Genomic DNA, 27,683 nt, shown 5'->3' on the forward strand with positions numbered 1-27,683 from the left:
GTCTCAATTTTAATCCACATGCTAAATATGATATTCGTTATATATCTTTTTTTTTTTAAAAATTGCTTCAATCTGCGTTAGTCTTTCTTTTTCGTATTTCTATTGTTGATTTTTTAGTATGGGAATTTTTCTCTTTTTTCAAACCACTGATTAACCACTTATTGCAAGACGCCACGTACGATAAGTAATTCTCCTCACTCCTTATATGGATATGCATGTATTAGCATAAGAGTGAAATCTGTGTTTCCGTAATATAGATACTACAAAAAAAAAATCTTTTATTTAAACATTGTCCATTTTATGCAAATAAGTTTAACTAATTTGTGCAAGTACAAACCCCCTATTTGTTAGGTCATTATAATATACCAAACTACCTTAAAAGGTTTTGACCAAATTTTATGTACGTATAAATTTTTTTTGGAGAGATTACTTACTGGAAATAAAAAAAAACATACCTAAGACAGAGGATTCCCTTTTTTAAACATATTTAACAACTTACCTATTTATCTACTTACCGATAGTCAAACCAAAAATGAATACAAGCAACACAATCTTCAACATGCCCATTCTCAGTTTTCAAATGTTGCTCAGTGAAAGTTTTCAGGGAAGTATTTTGCAGTCAGTTTACATACTGTAAAATGACTTCCGATACAGAACCATCCTTACTTTAATTTTATGTATTATATTTTTCGTTAGACCTTCTTCAGTGGGAAGATAAAGCGTAACGGAAACATTTAGTCCATTCTATTCTCAGTACAGATGTGAGTTTAAAAATGATCATAATTTCAGAAAATCATCCGGAAAAAGGAAAGTCAGGAATTCGACTACAAATGAAGATGGCACAAATTTTTTTTTAAAAAGTACATTATCTGGAATTAAGACTTTCTGACGAGTTAAAACTGCAAAGCTAACAAATAAAAGGCTTTGGACAAATACCTGCTCAGAAGATAGCGTTTTTAAATGCACTTATCATTTCGAAAGTGCCCCAGTGATTTGACATACTTTTTACACTTTAAACAGAAACAAGCTAACACATAATCATAATAATATTTATTACTCTAATTTTAACTTTAAAAAATAGTTTTTCTTTACATTTCTATGTGATGCTTTATAAAAAGCCTAACGTACCTTAAAACATCTAATCATATTAAAAAAAACTATACTCACTACAATGGAACCCATCAGTAATTTTTTTCTTACACCTGTGTGCACAGCGAGATTCCACATCTATTTTGAAATAGAATCCCCTTTTCCATTTTATACACGTAGAATGGTCAATCATTTACATATTTTTATTCTTTTGAGCTCTGACTAAATATCCAGATCCTTAAATAGAAATGTATTCATTTCATGATTGGTTTTATATCTAATTTGTCACCAAGAAATGAAACCAAAGAGAAACAAAACGCACACGTTATAAATCCGAGAGGATGTTTGTTAAAGCGTTCACCCCCCCCCCCCCCCCCCAAGGTTTGGTATAACTCAGTTCTAGTGACAAAATTTTAATACAAGCTAAGTACATGTATTTTGTGCAGTCAGAAAATGGGTATGATATTTCATTTGTACTCTTGAATACTAAAATAGAAATTAATATATTTATTATGGATGAACTTCAACAGTCAGTAGAGATGATAATGTGAACTTATAGAGTATAATGCAAAATATTTCATACTGATAGGAAGTTCATTATATAGCCCAAATTAGATAAAGCATTAACAAAAGATAAATGTTCAAGAGAAAGTGATTATTCTCTCTCTCTCTCTCTCCATGCTTTTCTGTAGCCTGATATTTCCTGATGCTGTCGGTAATTTTGAGGTTGTCAATAACTTTGTAGTTGTCCAAACTTTTGTGTTGTTCATTTCATAGAAGTTTTCCGTTGCCTAGTTGGGTTATTTAGTATTGTACACGTCCTTCTCCTGTAAGAAATATAAATTGGAACATAATTAATTTACTAAAAGTAAAGATGCTCACTATTTTTGCAGTCGCTTGCTATCAGGACCAATTCTTAAGAGAAGTACAGATATCAGTGTCCCATAGGCATCACTTAATTAAATTTTAATTAATATCCCGACCAGCATCACACATGGACATACGAGATATGCTGATTTAATATAAATTACATATGTATTACATATATATACATATATGTTATATTTACAAGTTAGGTACATGAATACATGTATATGTAATATCAAAATACATTACAGTAAAATGCCATATTCCTTTATTTCTCTATATTTTTAAAATACTTATCGATTTATAAACAAGCATTAATCTTTATTATTTGATTAGATTATAAGTCATAGTGCTTAACCTAAAGGATACTTATAAATTGATATACTAGTATTAATCATTAGGCTATACTACCTCACCATGAACACAACAAAATCTAACTGTAACATATGATTCCGACGACAATAGCGATAATGATCACCACGACGATAGGACCGACGATAAAACTATGACAAAAAAGAAAGAAAATTACAGTAGGCACAAGATTGTTTATCACTACAATAATCATTATTAACGTTTATTTTCCTTATTTATTTTTGTTTTTAATTTAGAATGTTCTATTTTGTATTTAAAAATGAAATATGAAAATACGAATAAAAAATAAGCACAATGTTTATTTCAAAGAGTATAACTAAAATCATTCAGTCGAAACACGATAGTACAGAGGTGAGTTAAAATACAATTACCAACTAGTATTAATTGTAACGGGGACCGTTACAGATGTTCCCCAAACGCTCCCCAACTTCCTTTTGGTGTCTAATTCCCTGTAAGCTTCATTAAAAAAGGCAGTCAAGTATATTGGGTTTTTTACGCATTACACGCGGGCGCACGGGCATGCATGTAAAAAATGACCATGTCAACTTGTCTACACTTTTAATACATCTTTATATTCAAATTTCATCAAAAGATAAAAAAAATTCGGCTATATTAAGTATATCTGTCATTTTACGCATTGCAAGCGCGCGCACGTGTATGCATGTCCATAATGACCATGTCATCTTGACAACACTATTAATATATTTACATATTTTGAGTATCAAAGCATTTCATCAAAAAGTGTAAAAGTTACAGCTATATCAAGTAAATTGGTCATTTTAGCATTGCATGCGCGCGCATGTGCATGTTGACAATGTCGTCTTGTCTACATTTATAAAGGGTCTATATATTCTGAGTATCAAAGCATTACATCAAAAAATGTAAAAGTTATGGTTATATCAAGTATATTGGTAATTTTACTCATTGCACGCGTACGCACGTGCATGCATGTGCATGCTGACCATGTCATCTTGTCTACACTATTAATATATCCTTATATTCTGAGTATTAATGTATTTCATCAAATGATATGAAAGTTTTGGCTATATCAAGTATATTGGTCATTCTACTCATTGCACGCGCACGCACGTGCTTGCAAGTGCATGCATGTGTGCGCTGATCATGTCATCTTGTGTACACTTCTAATATTTATTGATATTCTGAGTTTCAAAGCAATTCATCAAAAAATGTACAAGTTAAGTCTATATCATTTGCATTGGTTATTTCAATCATTGCGCATGCGCACACGTGCATGCATGTGCATTCTGACCATGTCATCTTGTCTACACTTTTAATATATCCTGATATCCTGAGTATCAAAGCATTTCATCAAAGGATATGAAAGTTATAGCTATATCAAATATATCTGTCATTATACTCATTGCACACGCGCGCACGTGCACACACGTGCATGCATGTGTGCGCTGATCAAGTCTTCTTGTGTACATTTCTAATATATATTTATATTCTGAGTTTCAATGCAATTCATCAAAGAAGGTACAAGTTAAGTCTATATCATTTGTATTGGTTATTTCAATCATTGCGCATGCGCACACGTGCATGCATGTGCATTCTGGCCATGTCATCTTGTCTACACTTTCAATATATCCTGATATCCTGAGTATCAAAGCATTTCATCAAAGGATATGAAAGTTATAGCTATATCAAGTATATCTGTCATTTTACTCATTGCACGCGCGCGCACGTGCACGCACGTGCATGCATGTGTGCGCTGATCAAGTCTTCTTGTGTACACTTCTAATATATATTTATATTCTGAGTTTCAATGCAATTCATCAAAAAATGTACAAGTTAAGTCTATATCGATTGTATTGCTTATTTCAATCAATGCGCATGCGCGCACGTGCATGCATGCGCATTCTGACCATGTCATCTTGTCTACACTATTAATACATCCTTATATTCTGAGTATCAAAGGATTTCATAAAAAAATATAAAAGTTACAGCTATAACAAGTATATTGGTCATTTTACGCATTGCACGCGCACGCACGTGCATGCGCGTGCGCGCAAAATGACCTTCGTTCCGCAAATCTACATAACATTCCTATTAACCCTAAAAAGGTTTCACCTCAATCGGATGTGTAGTTTCGGAGATCACTCACGGACAAAAAAGTACCCAGGAAGAAAAATAATAATAATAATAATAATAATAACTAGACTCTTGTTGCCATGGCAACAAAAAAGTCTTCCGTTCTTCTAAATCTGTAAAAATTTGCTTTTTTTCTGTGTAAAAAACATACATATCTACGGAAGCCGGTAGATGCCAGGTAGAAAAATATTTTATCTGGCGGCCGCCAGATAAGTTTCTGGCGGCCGCCAGTTATTTATCTGGCGGCCGCCAGATAGTTATTTGGCGGCCGCCAGAAAGTTATCTGGCGGCCGCCAGATAAAATATTTTTTCTACCTGGCACCAACCGGCTTCCGTACTTATCATATTTACTGTGAAGAAAAAAATAACTGGAAAAAAGTCCTTTCAGTACTTAAGGTACTTTGATTTTCATTATCAATCTTGTATAATATATTTGGCACCTATAAGAGATAAACGTATATCAATAGCAATTTAAAAAAAAAATTGTTTGCAATCATTTCTAAGACAAACAAACAGACGAACGAACACCGTACTATCATAAACTTCATTGTATGTATATTTTGGCATAATTGTGATGGTGTTATAAAAAAGTATCACACTAAACGTAAAGTCACTGAGTTTTGTAAAGTTATAATATCAAGATTTGACAGCATACCTATAAGACAGATTATTCAATTTAAGCAATTCTTCAGCAATCGATTGATTGATTGATTGATTATACGTATGTTGTTTAACGTCCCTCTCCAGAATTTTTCAATCACATGGAGACGCCACCACTCGCCGGTGGAGACTGCAAATTTTTGTTCTATACTTTGGCACTTATCTCAATTGAGCAGTGGGGAATCTTTTTTATGCCAGCACCTTCTGCGGCAAGGGACCTCGATTTATACGATCTCATCCAAAGGACCGGTCTCCACGTCCCACAATCGAAGTTCATAATACCGAGATATTTTATTTTTTATTTTATTCTATTTTTTCACAAGTTTGTTGCATCAGATTTACTTAAAGATCATACTTCAAGATCATTTCGAACTCAGGCTACTTAATTGCAGTGCATACAGCGTCAAGGGATTTTGATTGACAGGTCAACACACGTGCACTTCGTGTGATACTTTTTAAGCTGAAAAATATACAGGATGTGACCATGACTGACTATGAAATCAGAAAACATTTAATAAAGAATGGGTGTGACCGATATAGAACTAATTTTTGGTCTATGTTAATGGATAGGAGGATCGGGATTAAGAGGGAATCTCTCTCCTTCTCTCTCTCTCAGACGTAAATTGAGCATTTCATAATGACAAATCTACCATTATAGAATATGAAATTCTGTATACATGTAAATGGTAATTATATTCACATGTTCCAGATTTAAATCTAAAACGAATATATAATTCAAATGCCTAGCTGTACGAACGTCTCCAAATAATCAAGACGAGGGAGGGGGGGGGGGGAGAATTATAAGGAAAAGTACGGACGTCAGTTGCATGTACATAATTATATAAAATTGTGTTCATTCAGGTATACTTATCCCACATATCAAGAGACATGTGCAATTTTTTTATCATGTTTTTTTTTCTCTCTCTCTCCAAAAGAAACATATAGGGTACCATTATTTCACACAGAATCGCGTTTTCACATATTTTTTTTTTTAACTCTTTGAGTATTTCACAAGAATCCAAGAATCGTCTTTTCAAATCTTTTATAATTCCTTGGGTATATAGAATATAGATCATGTGTCATTAATAATTAAACTTTTTATCAAATATACATATAATAACCAAATCTAATCTATAGATTGATTTTCTTTCTTTTAAGGGGAAGAAGGACCTTGAGCTGAAAAAATACTTGTCATTCAATTTTTTTTATATTTTGTATATTTCTAATTAAGTATGTCCCACATATCTTAAAGCAGAAATATCATTAGGTTTCTGACCTTATTTTCGAGATATTGATTGACAAATACTATGTCCTACAGTATCTAAGTGGAGTTTTAATTCTCCATGTTTCTGGGCTCATTACTCTGTCAACAATGGGATTTTTTAAGCATTTATAAAAAAATATGAAGTGGACATGTATCTTTTAAAATATTTCAGAGTATGAATAGGGTTTAAAATTCAAAAAAGCAAATTTCTTCTATCACTCTGCATCTGGATAGGGAAAATTACGTACTTTTTAAGACAACTTAAACAACATAAAACGTAATTTACAAAAAATTCTATCATTCAATATTTTTAAATTTACGTTGAAATGCAAGTCCTTCGTATTATTGATTAACTGTAAAAATTTCGAATGGTGAAGCTGACCTCAATATTGCACAGGACATCGTGAAAGAAGGCATAAGCATGACAAAACCGTGTCATGTTTACATTTCTCGAGTACGGGAAAAACCAACTATGACGTCACGCGTAAGCTAAATAAGCGAAATAAGATATACCTACATAAGATTTCCGTCATCAGCAATGCAAAAATGATTTTTGTGTTCCCCATTTCTCAAAATATTTCATCACATACTGATTATGACCTGTTTTTACATAATAAATACCGCCCCTGTATTCACCGAGTATGATCTTGCTGTACTAACAGATCGTGTATGACGTCACCGACTTGTTGGACGCGCAGTTTAGGGAAACAGAGGAGTGGATCAAACAATTTCATAATTTGTTAATGTTTACAAGAATGTTAAAACTTTTTATTTTTTATACATAAGATTAAAGATGGTAATCAAAGTAAACAAATTGTCAAATATTAATACAAGAACTGATGGTTTACACGTTTTGCACTTACATAAACGGAGACTATGACGTAGTTAAACAGAGTCATGTGACCATGTGTCCTTCATCCCCTTAAGTGGCAGATATCAATTTATTTATAAAGGCTTTAAAACAGTACTGTATCACAATTTTCTATCGCTCAATTCCTTTTTGAGTGTATGTAATATTTTTTAATATCGAAAATAAAACTCGGAAATCGGGATAATTTCGCATTCAAATCATAGAGAATAATAAATCGTCTACATTATAGAAGGCTTATAACTATCGTATTCTGAACTTACTATACGAGATGGATAAAATTGCATGCCTGTCCATCACTGTAAATGTATATTCAGTGCTTATAATATATTGACTTGAGTTAGGTACCTAGCATATATATATTAATTTTTTTTAGATATATTCATGTGTAAATCAATTAACTGTCAATACAGACTTACACTACACTGGCAACTTTAAACTATACATGTACTGGAAGCAGTAACCAACGTACTCTTACATTTAGAAGAGTGCATATGGAACGTCTAAATATTGTATATGTCTCTGACGTCATCGATACTATTTCCGCCTTTATCTCGAAAGTTCTATTCTCACTTACAGATCAGAGTTATCTTTCTTTGCCCATTGTATACACACTAGGTAAATGGGGAAAATGACGGTACCTAAAATCTAGAAAATGCGCAATCCGATTTTAAAACAAATTATATATTTAGTATTTGTAGAATAACCTCTGTTATACATAATAATATCTTGATAAAATATTAAAAAACAAAAAAGTTGAAAATTGACCAAACACAAGTTCACTTCCGGTTCGGACAGGAAGTACCGGAAACACACGAAAACAACTTCGAAACAAAGAGAATGTCATGATCTAATACTCCTGTAAATTTCACATCTTTACCTCAAACCGTTTCCGAGAAAAATTCCGGACAAAAGTCCATTTAAAAATTGGAAATTCGGCCGTAACTTCGGACCGGAAGTGAATTTTTCAAAAAACGGAATTTTATATAAACTTCATATATCAGCCTACTATCATGTGAAAAATTGTGGAAATCTATCCAACCATCTCTGAGTAATCGAGCTCACAAAATTTGGGAGGAATAATAATAATAATAATAACTAGACTCTTGTTGCCATGGCAACAAAAAAGTCTTCCGTTCTTCTAAATCTGTAAGAATTTGCTTTTTTCTGTGTAAAAAACATACATATCATATTTACTGTGAAAGAAAAAAATAACTGGAAAAAAGTCCTTTCAGTACTTAAGGTACTTTGATTTTCATTATCAATCTTGTATAATACATTTGGCACCTATAAGAGATATACGTATATCATTAGCAATTTAAAAAAAAAATGTTTGCAATCATTTCTAAGACAAACAAACAGACGAACGAACACCGTACTATCATAAACTTCACTGTGTGTATGTTTTGGCATAATTGTGATGGTGTTATAAAAAAATATAATGAATTAATTTAGTATCACATTAAACGTAAAGTCACTGAGTTTTGTAAAGTTATAATATCAAGATTTGACAACATACCTATAAGACAAATTATTCAATTACAGTAATTCTTCAGCAATCGATTGATTGATTGATTGATTGATTGATTGATTGATTATACGTATGTTGTTTAACGTCCCTCTCCAGAATTTTTCACTCACATGGAGACGCCACCACTCGCCGGTGGAGACTGTAAATTTTTGACCTATACTTTGGCATTTATCGCAATTGAGCAGTGGGGAATCTTTTTTATGCCAGCATCTTCTGCGACAAGGGACCTCGATTTATACGATATCATCCAAAGGACCGGTCTCCACGTCCCACAGTCGAAGTTCATAATACCGAGATATTTTATTTTTTATTTTATTCTATTTTTTTCACAAGTTTATTGCAGCAGATTTACTTAAAGATCATACTTCAAGATCATTTCGAACTCAGGCTACTTAATTGCAGTGCATACAGCGTCAAGTGATTTTGATTGACAGGTCAACACACGTGCACTTCGTGTGATACTTTTTCAGCTGAAAAATATACAGAATGTGACCATGACTGACTATGAAATCAGAAAACATCTAATAAAGAATGGGTGTGACCGATAAAGAACTAATTTTTGGTCTGGATCGGGATTAAGAGGGAATCTCTCCTCTCTCTCTCTCTCTCTCTCAGACATGTAAATTGAACATTTCATAATTATAAAATATGAAATTCTGTATACATGTAAATGGTAATGTTATTCACATGTTCCAGATTTAAATCTAAAACGAATATATAATTCAAATTCAAGACGGGGGGGGGGGGGGGGCTTCAAAGGAATTAGATAATTTTATGAATTACAAGGAAAAGTACGGACGTCAGTTGCATGTACATGATTATATATCATTGCATAAAATTGTGTTCATTCAGATATACTAATCCCACATATCAACAGACTTGTACAATTTTTTTATCATGTTTTTTTTTTTTCAAAAGAAACATATAGCGTACCATTATTTCACACACTCTTTAACTCTTTGAGTATTTCACAAGAATCCAAGAATCGCCTTTTCACATCTTTTATAATTCCTTGGGTATATAGAGTATAGATCATGTGTCATAAATAATTTAACCTTTTATCAAATATATATGTAATAACCAAATCTAATCTATAGATTGATTTTCTTTCTTTTCAGAGGCAGATATCAATTTATTTATAAAGGCTTTAAAACAGTACTGAATTACAATTTTCTATCGCTTAATTCCTTTTTTGAGTGTATGTAATATTTTTTAATATCGAAAGTAAAACTCGGAAATCGGGATAATTTCGCATTCAGATCATAGAGAATAATAAATCGTCTGCATTATAGAAGGCTTATAACTATCGTATTCTGAACTTAATATACGAAATAGATAAAACTGCATGCCTGTCCATCACTATAAATGTATATTCAGTGCTTATAATATATTTACTTGAATTAGCTACCTAGCATATATATATATATTAATTTTTTTTAGATATATTCATGTGTAAATTAACTAACTGTCAATACAGACTTACACTACACTGGCAACTTCAAACTTTACATGCACTGGAAGCGGTAACCAACGTCCTCTTAAATTTTGAAGAGTGAATATAGAACGTCTTAATATTTTGATATGGAGAGTGTATATGTCTCTAACGTCATCGATACTATTTCCGCCTTTATCTCGAAAGTTCTATTCTCACTTACAAGTCAGAGTTATCTTTCTTTGCCCATTGTCTACACACTAGGTAAATAGGGAAAATGAGGGTACCGAAAATCTGCAAAATGTGGAATCTGATTTCAAAACAAATTATATATTTAGTATTTGTAGAATAACCTCTGTTATACATAATAATATCTTGAAAAAATATTAAAAAACAAAAAAGTTGAAAATTGACCAAACACAAGTTCACTTCCAGTTCGGACAGGAAGTACCGGAAACACACGAAAACAACTTCGAAACAAAGAGAATGTCATGATCTAATACTCCTGTAAATTTCACATCTTTACCTCAAACCGTTTCCAAGAAAAATTCCGGACAAAAGTCCATTTAAAAATTGGAAATTCGGCCGTAACTTCGGACCGGAAGTGAATTTTTCAAAAAACGGAATTTTATATAAACTTCATATATCAGCCTACTATCATGTGAAAAATTGTGAAAATCTATCCAACCATCTCTGAGTAATCGCGCTCACAAAATTTGGGAGGAATAATAATAATAATAATAAAAAGAAACAATACAATCACTATAAGTCTTCCGTTGTGAACGGAAGACTTAAAAAGAAACAATACAATCACTATAAGTCTTCCGTTGTGAACGGAAGACTTAATAAGAAACAGAGTAAAAACAATATGTTCCCAAACTTCGTTTGGGGGACATAACAAGGAAGACCTTCGGGCGAAAGAAAGAGAAATTCTTCTTTGAATTTAGACAAATAAAAGTTAGCAAACGCATGTCAAATACTTATAACATCTTCTTGAATAAAGACTATTTGACATGGAACTGCAAGCAAAGGTTTTGGACTTGTTTGGATGTATTATCTTTCTCAGTAGATTTCTGATTGTCCAATCCATTTTTCCCATCAGTGAACTACAGATCAGCAGCTAAGATCGGTCACAATATCAATAGGCATCGGACTATACAACAGATGCACTTGACTTATGACAGAGAGACCACTGAATTATCATTTAGACGATACCACTCAATTATGATAAGTCATTGAAAAGTCAGTAGCTGACAAAGTTAGCCTCTACATTTGTTTGCAAAGAATAGAAAAGGTATTCAACACAGTAGGTTCATAGAGAGAAAATAATATTTACCGGATAAAGAGGCTAACATGTGAGTTGTTCCGAGTTGACATTAATCAGCCTCATATATCAGCCCCGACTTTTAATCAAGATATCATTTCTCATTTCTTTTATTTTTATCTTTGCTATTCGGAACAATACATTAATTGATATACTTCCGCTGAAGTTGAATTGTCATCAAATGAAGCAAGAATCACAATTTGAAGCCACCAGAGACTGTGTTTAGAACCATCCGGAAAAATGGATTAAAATTAAAAATGTCAAAGTGCAAAAATCTCTGAGTCGTTTTATCGTTCTATCACAAGTCGAAGAAGGAAAACAAAATGTCATCGCCTACGCTAGCAGATTTTTAAAGCCAAGTGAAAGGAACATGCAAAACTATAGTTCTCGAAAATACTACCGTTACATGTAAACTAGGCCATAACAGAGAAGTCCAAGAACTTCCAAATAGGATCGAAATTCACAGTGTTCAATGATACCAACCCGTTGTGTCATCTTAAAATATCAAAACTCAGTGCAATTAATTAGTGATGTTTAACTTTGACGTGAAGTTCCGACCGGGCCGCCATGGCGAAAATGCGGATGATCTTTCATGTCTCAGTGATCCTGATGATAAAATGCGGCATAGTGATTTAGAGATTCTACTAGAGAAGTTCTCCGATTCTACAAAACTGCCTTCGGATCTACAGAAACAAAGTGCATCGAGTGTAATTGTAAATGAAGTTTACGACACTTATCTGTCTCTTAGGCTCGACGAAATACAGTCTCTTCAATCAGCTGATTCAAACAGCAAAATTTCTGAAGATTTTCTATGAAGGATATAAACCAACAAAATTTGAAATCAGAAAGTTACAAAGAGATGTGATTACATTAGTTAGAGAGTGGAATAAAATTGTGATTATTAAAGAAATTTTTAAGAGAGTGATCGCAGTTCCTATATCATGGGACTTAAGGAGGTTGGATCCTGCCACCAAAAGTAATGAGAATTTTTTATCAAGTATATTTTAAGAATTTATACACATAGCTTAATTAAAAATCAAAACAAAACCTGGGGGTCAATGCGCTTCTTTTGGCGGTACAGAGCATTTAGTTTGACCTTTTTGCACTGTAAATACGTCTTACACATAATCAATTTTTAAAGTTTTTCCTCCAATATTTTTTATTCAAATAAATTATGGGAACAAACACAGCCTTATTTCTTCTCGAATAGACACATTAAAATTTGTCACAACAAAAAAAATTTCAAATTACTCCGCATGTTCAATTATTTGACCTTTTTGCACCCAAAAAATTTCATTTTTCTGGCATTAAACATTTAACAAGCAAAAAAATAATTTGAAAGTAATGACATTTTACTGAATTTAAGAAGAATGGTTAAAAGTATCTTATATATTCAGAAAATAAAATAAAAAGTGGGGGTCTGTGATGTAAATTTTTAGATATTACTAAAATAGTGCTAATTTTAAGCTTAAAATAGGGATATTTTTTTCTTGATTTTCACAATATATTTGCTATATTTATGAAATATGATGATAGAATCTATGACAGTTTATTTGATATACAATTTAGGACCAGTATAAAACAGTTCACTGTACAAAATAACTTTGTGTGCAGGCTGCATGGAAAAATAGGAACCCAAACTTAACATACTTTAAACACTTCGAAAGAGAAAAAATGATCATTTTCTTCTAAAAAACCTTCCGCCACAAAATATAGTTCCTGACTTATTGCTTTTGGTATGGAATTTAATCATGGAGTTTTAACTAAATATAGTTTAATTGGCATTGTAGAATCCAAATTTATTGTAAGAATTAAAACTTTATGCAGAATTTTTAAAATATAGGTTAAGATATAAATCTGATCAAAAGCTCAGGAGCGAACCTCGTTAAAGCAACTTATTCTACCCAGATCTTTGCATAAAAAAGTGTTTTTCAGTTGTCATGACAACTTGGGTCATCAAGGAACATTTTCTGTTGTCCGTTCAAGATCTTATTTGCCTGGAATATTCAATTCTGTGAAGGATTATTGTAAGCGTTGTGAACGTTGTGTAATTTCTTAGATGTCTCAACCAGTTGTACGCACTACAATGAATTATCTCATCGCATGTAGACCATGTAAAGTCTCGCGATCGACTTTACCGTTTTGGAACCAGAGCATTTTACTCAAGCCGTTGCGACGAAGGACCAGAAAGCGGATACTGTTGCGAACGTTCTTCTAAATGAATAGTTCTACAAGTATGGTGTACCAGATCGTCTCCTTTACGATCAAGGCCGAAATATTGAAGCAAACGCCATTGCTCAACTGTGTAAGATGTAGGCCTTTCAACTAATTTTTCAAGTTATACATATGGTAATAAACAATTGATAGATATATTTGTAGGTACGTGAAATTCTCAAAAAAGATTATAACCTATACATACCTTTAATTAAATCATAAAAAAATAATTATCAATATTTGATTTGTACGATGTGGTGTTTTGAGGACAGGTAACTCAAGTGCGAAAAACGACCAAGAAGGTGCCGATTTTTGAATTACCGTTTATAGGAATGACATATAGGCTGCTTCAATTGGTATTGTTATGTACACAAAAGGGTTCCTTATATTCTTTGGTACACAAAAGGGTTGACCAAAACAAGGAGAAAGTCTTCACTCTATACCTGGAATAACGGGATCAATGAATTGGAAATGGACTATATTCAAGATTTTTAACTCTCCCTAACAGTTGTTATGAAGAAGAAAATATAATGCCATGTTTTTTGTTTGTACATTGTTGTGCTTCATCTATAAAGATAAATATTTCTACAATTAAATGCAACAATAAATTATCTTATTCTTTTCACTAAGCACGAAGAAGAAAGATCAAGTATAAAAATTTAATCAGGTCAAAATTAAGAAGGGGGATGGATTTCACTTTATATTTTTATTAAAAATTTCACTTATATTTTATTGTACGGGGTCTATAACTACATGATAATTAAGTTGAACATTTGAGCTAAATTTTAAAACCACTGAATTTCCCTGACAGTGAAGGAATACTTGGGAAATGCTAAAACTTGACATCCTTAAAAACAATTAGCTTCCTCGAACCCGCTGTAAACAAGTTCCGGTAATGGGTTATCGTTCTTTTCATCGAACCCTAGCGGCAGTTGAAAGGCCTATAAGATGTATGGAATTACGCGATCTCGAACCACTCCTTATCACCCAGAGGGAAACGCTCAATGTGAAAGATATAATAGAACTCTGCACAACTTATTTAAGACTCTTACACCAGAACTTAAGCGACACCATAGTGTCAATTTTGGAAAGAAACAATTTCCAAAATTACTTTTTTTTGTACAACGCAACACAGAATACAATAACCGGATACAGCCCATTTTATTTTATGTTTGGACGTCATTCGATAATACCCATTGATTTCTTACCTGGGTCTTTAGACAGTCATTAAGACGATCAGATGTCTAATGATGAATGGATCAGACCGACTAAAGTTTGCGTTCGATAAAGCCAGTGACCATACTTCCACGATAGCAGAAAGTCCAACAACGACTGTCACAGTACAGCATTTAAACCGGATTTAAATATTGATGACAAAGTGTATGTTCGAAACCGTCAAATCCGCGACAGAAAAAATCCAGGATTCATGGGGCTCAACTGTATATCGTGTTGTGAACATTTCAGGAAATCTCCCAAGTGTTGTATCGGACAATGGCTGCCAGAAAACCTTAACCCGCCGTGATGTCACCAAATGTGTTTTCTAGATGACAATATTACTTGTGTAAAACTTTTTGTTATTATTATTGTATATATGTATTTTTTCTGGAGAGTATATGGCTATTTTTGAATCTTATGAAATGGTTAAATATATTCTCTATTTATCAATACGCTAAATTTTAAGTTGGGGAGTGTGTGGCAGATTGATATTTATTAAAAATATTTTTTCTCTACTTTTTTTCTTAAGAAGCAGCTGAATCATTATTTACTATATGCCATATTTGCTAGTAGTCCATTCATGGTTTTGGCTTTGATTCATGAATTCTACTCATGAAAAGTTCATTGGCCAGCATGTCTGTGCCCCAATGTAAATCTTGTTTAACCGGTTTTCCTTCTATAAATACTGTGGCATGGGCCCATTCCTATCCATGTTGGAAACTTAACTCCTCACAATTTACCAGATGCCCGTTGTCACAACTTGAAAGGTTATTTTTTTTGTCTATTAGTTTTTGTAATTTATTTGAAATCTAAAAATAAGCTTAATTATAATTTTTCTTGATATTTCTGATAAGAACGTTTTTAAACTATTAATATTCTACTTTTGTACTGAGTAAAGTTAATTTTTTCTTATTTTTGATGTGAATTAAAATATATTTGCTTCAGAAAGAATATATCTATATTATTTTCAAAGTTTATAAGAAATATGATATTGTAATATTTGTTTGTATTTGAATATATTTCAGATCTGCCATTGCTTTTTTCATTTACCTAATAAATTAATAAAACCTGCATTCTTACTCCGCTTGGTTATAGTACAATAATTATTGTTATTATAGATCTTCTTTTTACAGTGGATAAACAGTCATGCAGTACAGGTATTAAATATGAACATGTAATGTTTAAAAGTATCCATGTAGTGTAAGCTTTTAAAAGAGCTGGGACTCAGATTTGAAGCTCATATTTTCTAAAATTTTCTTTATAATATCATTACTAATACGTTGCTAGAGCATTTCACACCGATATATATTAAAAGCGTGTTAAGAAATTTATTTTTTCTTAAAATTATTAAAACTACAATTTTCGGGACGCGTTTTATTGATGCATATCCTTGCACTTTCACAAAGTAAACTTCATCCTTAATACTTAAGAAAAATAGAAATTTTGTTGTGTATTAATGAAAAATATGGAAACTATAATCCAGAAAGTTCAGAGTAGAAATGCAAGAAAGCAAAACCAACTCATGTGTATCAGTCTGTGCTCAGTAATTTGTGCAGACTTAACAAATTGAACACATCCGGTAAAACGTTAACACTATCAATAAAAGAGCTTGTGCCCTGTTTACAATCACAGGTGTTAACGTGATGTTATGAAGAATGTCTCTGTCATTGGATTCTTAGAATATATTCATGTACGTTCAAATCATTAAACTGAAGTTACTTTTTTTTTTTTAATAAAAATAGACATTTAAATTGTAAACTATGCAATTGTGTCCAGGCCCCTTTAAAAACAAGCTCTAAATACTTACAGGGAGTGATAGTGATGATACAAAAATTAAATGCAAAAATTGCAGTAACAAAAGATAAATGTACAAGCTTAAACGATTACTCTCTCTCTCTCTCTATCTCTATTCGCATGCTCTTGGGTTTAGTTGATCTTCATTCTGTGGTTTTCTGTAACCTTGTATCCTGGAGAATTGTTCCTGACCATGTTGAGCAAGTTAAAATTTAGGTGTTACTCCATGAGGATTGTACACAACACCTGCTGTGTGCTGTCTCTTTCCTAAGAGAATTATAATTAAGAACATCATTAATTTGAAAAAGAGATGACTATGAGACGTGCATCATGATTTCAGTTTGCGCTCTCAGAACCTATTTTTTCAGATCTAGAGGAATTCAAGTGATATCTTGTGCAGTGCCGGTAGGTATTAATTAATTACCTTGATCAGCATCACACGTTCATATATACAATAAAATATGAAGTAAAACCAAACCGCCAGACCTAGTTATGAAATTTATAGGCTCATGGAAAATAATATTCATTTTATCTACATGAATATTCATTGCTCTTTCTGACAAATAAATATGACTGTAATGAAACCCTTATCAAAATCCAGAGATAAAGATTACGGAATTTTTACTATTTGAATCTTAAATATTGGACTAATACTGTAGTAAGCTCTACCACTGCTTTTTGACAATATATGACAATATAAAATGAATGAAAAACATTACAATTTTGAATATAATTTTTTTTTTTGAAATCAGACCATTCATTACAATCTAAATACAGTGGGGTTCTTTCTCTGTCAACCTTCGAGCATCGTATGTAACCTTTACCAAAACAAATAGACAAAAGGAATTTTAAAATGGCGGCAACTTTGTTGTTAGCACCGATCGTTGTCTTGACCTTTTGATTCTTTAAAAGATTATGTTTAATTCAAGGTCATTTGTCAAAAATAAAAAAAAAAGAAATGTCTACATCATTAGTATTGCTGCATATAAACAAAGGAGGTAAGTGTAAATTATCCCTACTTAGAAAGCAGTAAGGAGAAAAAGAACTTCAAATTATTTTTACCACAGTCTAAACTCATTTTAATGTTCAAATTTGGTTTCAAATCGGCAAGATTCTTTCAGGAATAAACAGAAGTAAAATAAGGTTAAGATATAAAAACAACAATGGCGTTCGAAAAAGCCCCAATCCTGGCGTTAAATGCAATCATCCTTTCTGAAGACATCAGGGAAAAGAAAGATCAGACACTTTTTAGAAATTGGCTTCAATCTTTCGTTCAGGTGCACAAATATTCAACGAATAAAACTTCGTTGTCCTAAAGTGAAACCATCTCAGTTCTAATTGATTGATTTTAAATGCTTATCAAATGATATTACATGAATCATGATACTGAAATTACCAAGTCAACAAATACTTACTGTAACAAAAGATAGCGACGACGACACACGCAATAATGGCAATTACAACGACGATAGGACCGATGATCAAGCTGAAATAAAAACGAAAGAAAATGATAATTTTATCAATTTGAAAATATTTTTCGTTGTATTTGTACAAAATTAAAAAAAAAAAAAAAACAACAGATTTTTTGTGGGATAAAATTCTGGTTTGGTTCTTAAGGAGAGATACTTATGCCACTAGATAGTATCATTTTAAACCTTGAGTTATTGCCAACCGTCTCAAAATTAGTCAAAGGCACATCTCCTGGAAATGCTTTAGTAGCAATTGCAAGGGGCAAGTATTCGGCGCCTTAAAATAGCTGGAAACCGTACCTACAGGATGGTCACAAAGACGGGAAAATCACTGACTCTCCGGTCCAGGGGATTGAGGAAAGAGCTAACAACCATAGCTCGTAAAAAAGTCATTTTTCATATTATTGTCAACATCTGATAGACATAATCTCGGGTTTCTCCATCAATATCAGATGCAGCGTTGGGAATAGCAACATCTTAAAAGGAATCAAATAAGCCTACCAAGGCTTTTTAATGTCATTAACATTTTTCTTCATAGACGTGATGAGTCATGAGGAATATGACATCCTCCAGACTTTGTAAAGATTACATTACCTTTTTTTCGCACACAAATCATCACATTTTATACAAAATAAGCAGATTTCACAAATATATATCAAGACTTTTTTTCCTTCAAAGTAACACCTTTCTTCTGGTATCGAGTCTAATATCCTAAAATACATTTTACGAGATACTATAGATATAATTGAACAGTGCATGTAAATTAGATATATACACTCTTTTATGATAATAACAGTGTTGTAGTGAAAATTTTAAAAGAAAAAAATATCTTTTTTTTTAATCTGTATTCAAATGAAGTGCTCTTTGTAATTGCTAACAGAACAAACAATACTTTTTCAACTCTTCAGGTTAAATTTGATTAAAAAAAAAAGAGAGAGAGAGAGAGAGACCAGTCTCATATCCGAGAATAACACAACAGTTTTTTTCTCTTTACACTCCCTAATCTTAGCCCTCCTTTTGTCAGATATATATATATATATATATATATATATATATATATATATATATATATATATATATATATATATATATATATATATATATATATATATATATATATATATAACAAATGTTTAGGTACAACAAATTTCAATAAAATTTTAAGTAAGAAAATTTTTTGGTCAAATACAAATTTTCTGTTCAAAAAATTGATATAGAATTCATTTCCGCAAATAGAGGCCGATCCCTACCCTATACTGAGACAAGAAGAGCCTCCGGTACACATATAACCAGGAGGGCAGCACCACACCGTTCCGGTACAACATTTGTAGTTTGGGTCTGTACAATCACTGTCACTGTCACAAGTCCCATCCGGGTTGGATGCTGAAGTAAGAAATCCAATTAAATTTTAAAAAAAAAACGCTATTTAGATTGGTACCTTATATACTCTGCATAAGATAATCGACATAACTCAGCTTATGCAAAGTGTATTCGGCGCAGATATAGGACGATTTCTATGAGACTGGCAGGAAATCCAGTTGTATACAAAACAATACAAATGTTCTTCTGTATTCTTTCTCCCCTTTTTGAATTTCAATGAATGTTACAGGTCTGTTGTCAAATTGAAATCAATGTATATGTGTCTCGAAAAATCATTTTGTCATTTTATAATTTTATCATACATAAAATGTTACATAAATATATATAAAATAAATAAAGTGTGTGTGTGTGTGTGAGGGTGTGTGTGAGGGTGTGTGTGTGTGTGTGTGTGGAGGACTGAGCTCGACTCTTATCTAGTCCTTAAAGCTGAACACTTATCGTTAATAGGCATACGCCATCTTCGATAATACTACTCTACGATATCAGCACCGGGGTAGGAATGGCGACCCGTGTTCGTGCTGGTTATCTTGCATTACCTTTGTCTACATTTTATTGCAGTTACGTGTATTTGTGTTTGTTTGTATACTGCACTGACCTGTGCAACTGTTGTAACTTTCTTTGGTATCTTACTCTTCTGTATTAGACGAAGTACACAGTTATTTTTTTTTTGTCTCTACCGAGTGCTGTAAAGCATACTTCCGTGTACACCAGTGACGATTGAATACACTGAACAGTGACTAAGTGAGCGGATTTACATAGGGGCCCTCAGATATAGCGAGAGACCAATCGAATATTCACTTTCTTTTCCAGTAAAATATCTTAATATGAAACAGATGTGTCAGATTCTGCATATTTATTATAGTTTTTAGGCTTCCGGCCCTCTGGCTGATATTGGTTCCTCGGGCTGATACAGGGTGTGACATAGAATAAGGTATTATTATTTACATATTTTTCTTAGGGAAAACGGGCAAGGACCTATATCCCATGATTATTTTTACGAAAGATTTTGTTTACCGCTAATATTAAAGGAGTGCCCTTTACAAGATTAAATGTTTCTTTTGTCCCATGTGCTATACAGATTTCCTGTACGACTTGAACAGTGAATAATTGTATGATAGATGGATCTGTATGAGGAAACTTCCTTAAAAAGTTGTCAATCCCGACAGGAAATAGTCCTGAAGCACTTATATTAAATATTCTATATCAATGCGGATTTTCAATTCAACAATTAGGATGTGAAATAAGAAATAGATAGAATACACGATCAATATGTACTGGTTGCAGCTGACAATTGACTTCGTTTGTAAGGTTCATTATTAATTTGTATTTTAGAGGAGCTTGCATTAAATTCCACAATTGGTAATCCAATTTATATTCATAGTTCCCATTCTAAGGAGGAAATTCTTCAAAATCATAATGTCAGTCCAAACTACCAAATATTCCAAATTACTTAAAAACCAAACTTCATAAAATTCTTTCAAAGAAAGATACACAGTAGGTTCTTGTAAATGCACTTCGAACTCCTCACGAAAACATTAGTGGAGAAATTTTGAAGTACTTCACGACAACGTATTTGAGAAGTGTTGTAAATCTGATGTAGATACTTTAAAACTCCAAAAAACTTTTAGAAAAAATTTGAAAGCTTAAATTTTACCCAAATCAGTAGTATCAAAACGTACGACTTTTCAACACTTTTTACAACTATTCCCCATTATAAATTAAAGACCTGACTTTTTGACATCATTTGCAATTGTTCTTCTTCTTCTTCTTCTTCTTCTTCAAAAAAAAAATAAATCCCGTTATCTTATAATTAGTCATCTGCAACTTATTTTGGTAAAAACCATTCTTATCCTACAAACAAGTATTCCGATAAATATTTATTTTCATTCCCACATTGATTCAATATATTCCATTGATCCCCACATCAGTGTGTCATATTTGGATGTTTCAAGAGAGAAACACTAACAACTAGGCTTTTTGATGAGCGTGATAAATTTTTTTCTCTATCGTCAACTTCCATTACTTATTTAGCAATGTACTGTTATCCCTTGCATATGGAGTTTATACCTCCCAGCTGATTAGATACGCAAAAGCATGTTCTACGTACGAACATTTTTTAAAACGATGCAATCTATTGACTAAAAGGTTCGAAATTTGAAAAAAAAAATCAATCATTCAATCTGTTTTGTGCAGACAAGTTTGACTAAATTTATGCAAGTAAAATCCAATGATTTCTACGTTTAACTATGATTCTCTAGTATGGTGCACATTTCGTTCAATGTGCATCAATATTGATCCATACAAGTTTATTTATAAAAATTGCTAGGAAATATGTAACTGCGCTGAAGATAATAACTTAAATTTGATTGAATTTAACCGATGGTTAATTGTAATTTTTTTTCTCTAAGAGATTATTTTAAAACTGGGAAAAATCCTAGAAAAATATTTTTTTTAACATTTCGAATTTTAAGTATACCTACTTACCAAGTGTAATACCAGATATACATGTAAGAACAAGCAATGAACATCTTAACATGTCCATTCTAGTTTTGTAAACGCTGTTCATTGAAAGTATAATTAATTCGCAGTAAGTGGTAGTTTATACATTGTAAGTTGACTTCCAACACAGAACTATCTTTATTTTTATTTGCGTCATTGTATCTTAATTTAATATACTTTAAGTTGCAGATCTTTTCAGTGAGAAGAAAACGTTGCATTGAAGGAAAAAAGTATAAAGAAATTTTTATATTTGCTATCGATATTTCGATGATTATGGAACAAATATAATTAAATTGAATTTTTAACAAGACCATTTGCAAGTGCAGGGACAGTATAAATTGTAATTATATGTTCCTAACATCTTGAAAATTATATTGCACTTTACATGCATGAATAACATAAAGACTCTTGTTCTTAGTTAAAATACTGGGCTATAATCGTTTGCACAACTTAAAAAAAGTGTGTTACTATCGATAAGCGACGCGGAAGAGCCATCGAATCTGACCATCAATACTCATTACAACAGTAAGTTTACAAGTGATTATCAACCCGAAAGACACTGGCGATCGGCCAAAGGAATATCAGGATTTCTTTTTCAAATGAAGCTGACACAAAAGACATCAGTAAAATATAAAACTTGAGTGCTAGCATATTAAAGGGTTTGGGCTAATAATTATATGAAGAATGTAGTGTTGTAAGTGGTGAGCGATAACCACTTCATACCTTAAAGGAATGGCTGCATAAATCTTTTAAGAATGATGAAGAGTGATGAACAGGAAGTGAATTAGCTACATAGCTTGATATAACTTATTGAGACAGCTTGATTTAACTATTTAATTATAATTTTTCTTACATGAGCAATATAAAGTATTAAAAGTCGCAATTTAGTTTTGAAAATCTGTATGAAAAAAATCGCTTTTCAAAATGTGTTTCCTTCTGAGCATTTGCGATCAAAGTTCTTGGGACTATATATTTCTTGATTTAAATTAGAAGGAAGGCCAACTCTAGATGATTAATTGTTAATTATTAATAATAATTCAGCACAATGTGAAGTAATCATACTTATCCATACCCAACAGCGCACAAGGTGGTGTACTGTTACCCAAACAATGTAAATATTTTTTAGAAATTTTTAAAAACAGCACTTTTTAATCTCTGACTTGATTTTTACAGGCCCGTAGGAAGCAATTTCACTTTGAGGGGGCACAACCGTATATTTTCAGTTGGGGGGGGGGGGGCACCATCCACTACCAAAATTCCTTGACAAGCAAAAAAAAAAATGAAAAAAAAGGTCATTATACGTTATTATTGAGGGGGCACAAGCATATAGTAACTACGTTTTCTTTAATATTCTATATATCGGCAAAATTATTGGGGGGGGGGGGGCGTGCCCCCCCCCCCCCCCGGTTCCTACGGCCATGTTTTTTTAATAGTCCATATTGTACAAATATTAGAGGGCACGTACGTACGACTCTTTGTGATTTCATTATAAAGCATGATTGTGAAAACTGCACTCAAGTAGATTGGTCGATGCATTTTGAATGCCCTGTAAAAGCCTTAAAGTTAATTCAAGCTATGTGTATAGTTTTAGCAATTTAAGGGAATGTGCTATACCTGTTAAACATATTATACTATGTTAATTATCTCCACCCTTCAAATTATGTCACTGATGCCACCTATGCAGATTCTATAATCATATATTGTATCTTATCTCTTTTAAAATATATATCACAAAGACAATAGGGTTAATTTAAAGAAACTTAAGGATACTTTACACTTCACTTTATGGAACTCAGATATCGGCTTCAAACTGACCGGCAATAGTGTTCTAATATCTAGCATTTTAAAAATCCTACAGTGTTCACTAGCATAAAATCCAAATCTAAAGGTTTGTATCCATGGTGATGAACCTCTAAGATCAGTTTAATTAAACTACGCATCCAAAAGTTAAGGAAGAATCTCTAGTGCATAAAACTTTTTACATTAATAATTTTAAAAATGAAAATGATTACACTTCAAGTATAACAGGGGTACATTCTTTTTTTACAAAAATTTTGCCAGATTGATGAAATTGATGAAATGTAATTTCTAATTTAAAGAAATTGTTTCCTGTGAGGAACTGCCTTTCGTCAGACAAAGAAAATGCCTTAATTCTTCAAAAGTTTTCATGTTTACTCATGAAAAGACAGAGAGCAAAGTAATAACAGGCAATTCTTAAAGAATGATTGATTTGTGTTGTTTTACGTCCCATTCGAGAATTTCTTTTAATATAGAGACGTCACCATATACGGTGAACGGCTTCAAATGCAGACATACTCGGAATTCAGGGCCTTTGAGCAGTGATGGTTCTTTATTATGCCAAAACGTACAGGAACACGGTACCTCGGGTTTTAAGGTCTCATCCGAAAGACCCGTTGTGCCGTGTTGACGAAGGATCAGACACTGCCTATGTTTATGTCTGAGGTTTGATGCAGTGCTCATGTCAAGGTGCATTAAGGCGTAGATTTGACAAGTACCCAGGGGTCATTCCTTGATCCATTAAGTATTGTGTTGGACAAGTGCCAATGGGTGAGCCCTACTCCGTCATTTTATAATTGATCAAATATCTCTTAATAGTTGAGATCCCCACCCATAAACCTTATGCTTTCTTGCTGCACATGTCAAGATGCATTGAGTATTATTTTGGGCAAGCTCCAATGGGGTCATCCCCATCGTCAATAGCTTGAGTCAAAATATTTCAGTTATACTTAATTGTTGTAAAAATCAAACAATCCAACTTTTTTTTTTCAGTACAATTCCTGTTATCTGCAAATTTAACATCTTACAGCGATTGAAAAGTAGTCTTAAATCCAAGGTGTTTCATGTTCCACGAGCCAGAAAATAAATATAAATTGTGAAACCTTTTGCACATAAACAGGATACCATCAACCATATTTCAAAAGATGATTTGGCTACTGCAAAAAATGTAAGAAGAGTTCTGGGAAGCAGAATTTTGTTATAAACGCCTATTTTGACCCTTAATTGCCCCCCCCCCCCCACAAAAAATGAAAACCCTCATTGCATATTTACAAGGCTTCACCAATCATCTTCTAAAATACGATTTGGCTACTGAGTAGATGTGAGAGGAATTGTGGGAATGAGTTTATTTAAAAAAAAAAGTTTTTCAACACCCAATTTCCCCATGGGGAAAACGAAAATGTGCATTATTGTACATCTGAAACATATCATCAACTAAAAATATCTTCCAAAAGATGATTTGCCTATTTCGTAAGATATAAGAAAAGTTCTAGGAACCAGGCTTTGTAGAAAACGTTGTTTTTGGACCTCAAATGGCTCCCAGGATGAGAATGAAAACTCTTTAATCTTGTTGAACGTCTACATGATATGACACTACCAATCATCTTTCAAAAAATGGTTTGGTTTCTGCTTAAAATGTAAGAAGAGTTTGAAGAAGAAGAAAGTGTGACAGACGGACAAAGGGATCGATCAAGATAACAATATATGTATACCCGAACTTTGTTTTTGAAAGTTCTGGTATAATTGACATATTGAATGTACAAATTTCCGAAATAACATCTTTTGTAATACTAACATACACGTACATTTGATCTGCTTACGTATATATATACCGGCAAAGTCCGTTATGCATAAATTATCCCACGTTTCCAACTATTGTTGATGTCCCTGGCATACTCTACTAACTAGACAGTGATTCCTTATATTGTCCTGTCTAATGTTCCAAAGGTTTTGGATTAGAATTTTTTTCAACCTTGGGACCGGCAATTCGAGGTAGAAATTTTTTTCTCTACAAAAAGCCGGTTCCCTGATCTCCTCTTATATATTTTGCAGTAGCTAAATTGTCTTTTGAAAAATGATTGCTGGTGTCCTATAGATGTGCATTGAGGTGTTTTTTCATCGGGGGGGGGGGGGCAAATGGGGTAAAAAAAATGACAGTTCTAGTTTTCTTTAAAACAACAAACTAATTTTCTTAGGTCCTCTTACATTTTGTGCAGTATCCCATTCATACTTTGAAAGAAGCATTGCTGACAATTGGGAAGTGGGGTTAAAATTCACAATATTTTTTTTTTACATTAATGGCCAGAATTTAATTCTGATATCATTTTCGAAGTTGTATTTTGGCAAAAATTTTTAACGAGATTAATATCGCTATGCACTTTTATCCACTTTGATGACAAACATTCAACAAGTTCCAGATATGGGCCAACAATCCCCCTATTGTTTTTAAAACACAAAAACCTTCTTGCGAAAAAACTCCCCCCCCCTTTTTTTTTTTTTTTTTTTTTTTTTTTTTTTTACAGAATTCGCTTCATTAAATTGTGCATTTAATTTATTATATAAAGTACTGATACATGTATAAGAGGACAATGGGCCAAAGACTCATCTAAGTATTTTACCCTGGTTACTCAAATATGAAGGAGAATACATTTAGAGGCAACACCTCTGCGCAGGTATAACTGTCTTATGACAGCATCTAGTTTTACGCCTGATATAACACTAAGTACAATTAACTTCACTGAAAGTACACCAAGCAATGCAGATATACTTAAAAAGTAATTATTTATTCTTCTGACCTGGCATTTTAAAATTCAAATCGAAGTTCATGTGTCTTATTTATGACAGGAGCAGATTCAGCATTTCCGGTTTGGGGGGGGGGGCTGTATAAAAATAGGACGATAACAGAAACTTGTAATGCTTGTAAAATCTTATTAATATAAGTTTATCGCCGGTGACAATATGCATCTACTGTAACTGCACAAAATGTCATCCATCTGTATATGTTGACAACGGCGACACTATATGTACTGAGATGAGTATTTTTTCTCTTTGCAGTAGGAGCGACAAAGTGTACCTTACATGTACGTATTGGCACATGTCGGCTACAGTATATGCTACAAGCATTAGCATATTTTGCTGCCAAAAATATTAGTTAAGGATATTTTGCGAGAGAGAGAGAGAGAGAGAGAGAGAGAGAGAGAGAGAGAGTTTTATTCTTAGAGAATTTAAATCAAACTTATTCTCCCTCTTCGAAGTGGAACTTGTATTTTATTGCAGTTGCTACCGTGCTTGATAAAATATGTCTATCTAGCAAAATAACTCTGTGTGATTTACATACCAATTACATTCAATAACTATGTGCAGTGAGGGAAGGCACATACGGTCACCGCCGACAATATGTACATGTATAGTTTTTCACAAGACGATTTATTTTCTTTTTAAACAGTTTTGGCAGACTTGTATCTTCTTACCTTCAGTAAAATCAAGAATAAGAACAAGCAACACAAACTTTACCCTGACCATTCTCAGTTTTCAAATGTTGTTAAACGTTCTTCATTGAACATTTTACAGGTTGTTTAATTTTTTGCAGTCGGTGGTAGTTTACATACCGCACACAAACTTCCGACAGTGGGCCATCCTTAATTTATATTTACGTTTTATAATACTTTCTGTCCGACACGCCTTCAGTGAGGCGATGAAAAAGTTGCATTAAAAGAGAGGCAAAAGAGTTGATTAAAAATACTTATATCTAAGCACTGAAGATTACAGGTATAGATATATTTATGAATGCTTAAAG

The 27,683-nt window shown here is 32.6% G+C and overlaps 1 protein-coding gene across 2 annotated transcripts; it reads right to left on the reverse strand.

Moving 5' to 3' along the window:
• Positions 1–1,786: 1,786 nt before the first annotated feature.
• LOC133188617 (uncharacterized) lies at positions 1,787–27,431 on the reverse strand. 2 transcript variants are annotated; one of them, XM_061324114.1, is made up of 4 exons: positions 27,358–27,431; positions 19,462–19,594; positions 18,158–18,228; positions 1,787–1,916 (listed from the first exon to the last, which is right to left on the reverse strand). In XM_061324114.1, the coding sequence occupies exons 1-4, from the start codon at positions 27,407–27,409 to the stop codon at positions 1,894–1,896; spliced, it is 279 nt and encodes a 92-aa protein (XP_061180098.1). In that variant the 5' UTR covers positions 27,410–27,431; the 3' UTR covers positions 1,787–1,893. The 2 variants fall into 2 exon arrangements, with proteins under 2 accessions (XP_061180098.1, XP_061180097.1); XM_061324113.1 differs by lacking the exon at positions 1,787–1,916 and adding an exon at positions 16,845–17,009.
• Positions 27,432–27,683: the final 252 nt, after the last annotated feature.

This window comes from Saccostrea echinata, unplaced genomic scaffold, assembly GCF_033153115.1.
Source record: "Saccostrea echinata isolate AGI-Se365-2 ecotype Australia unplaced genomic scaffold, CSIRO_AGI_Sech_v1 ptg000016l, whole genome shotgun sequence".
NCBI lineage: Eukaryota > Metazoa > Mollusca > Bivalvia > Ostreida > Ostreidae > Saccostrea > Saccostrea echinata.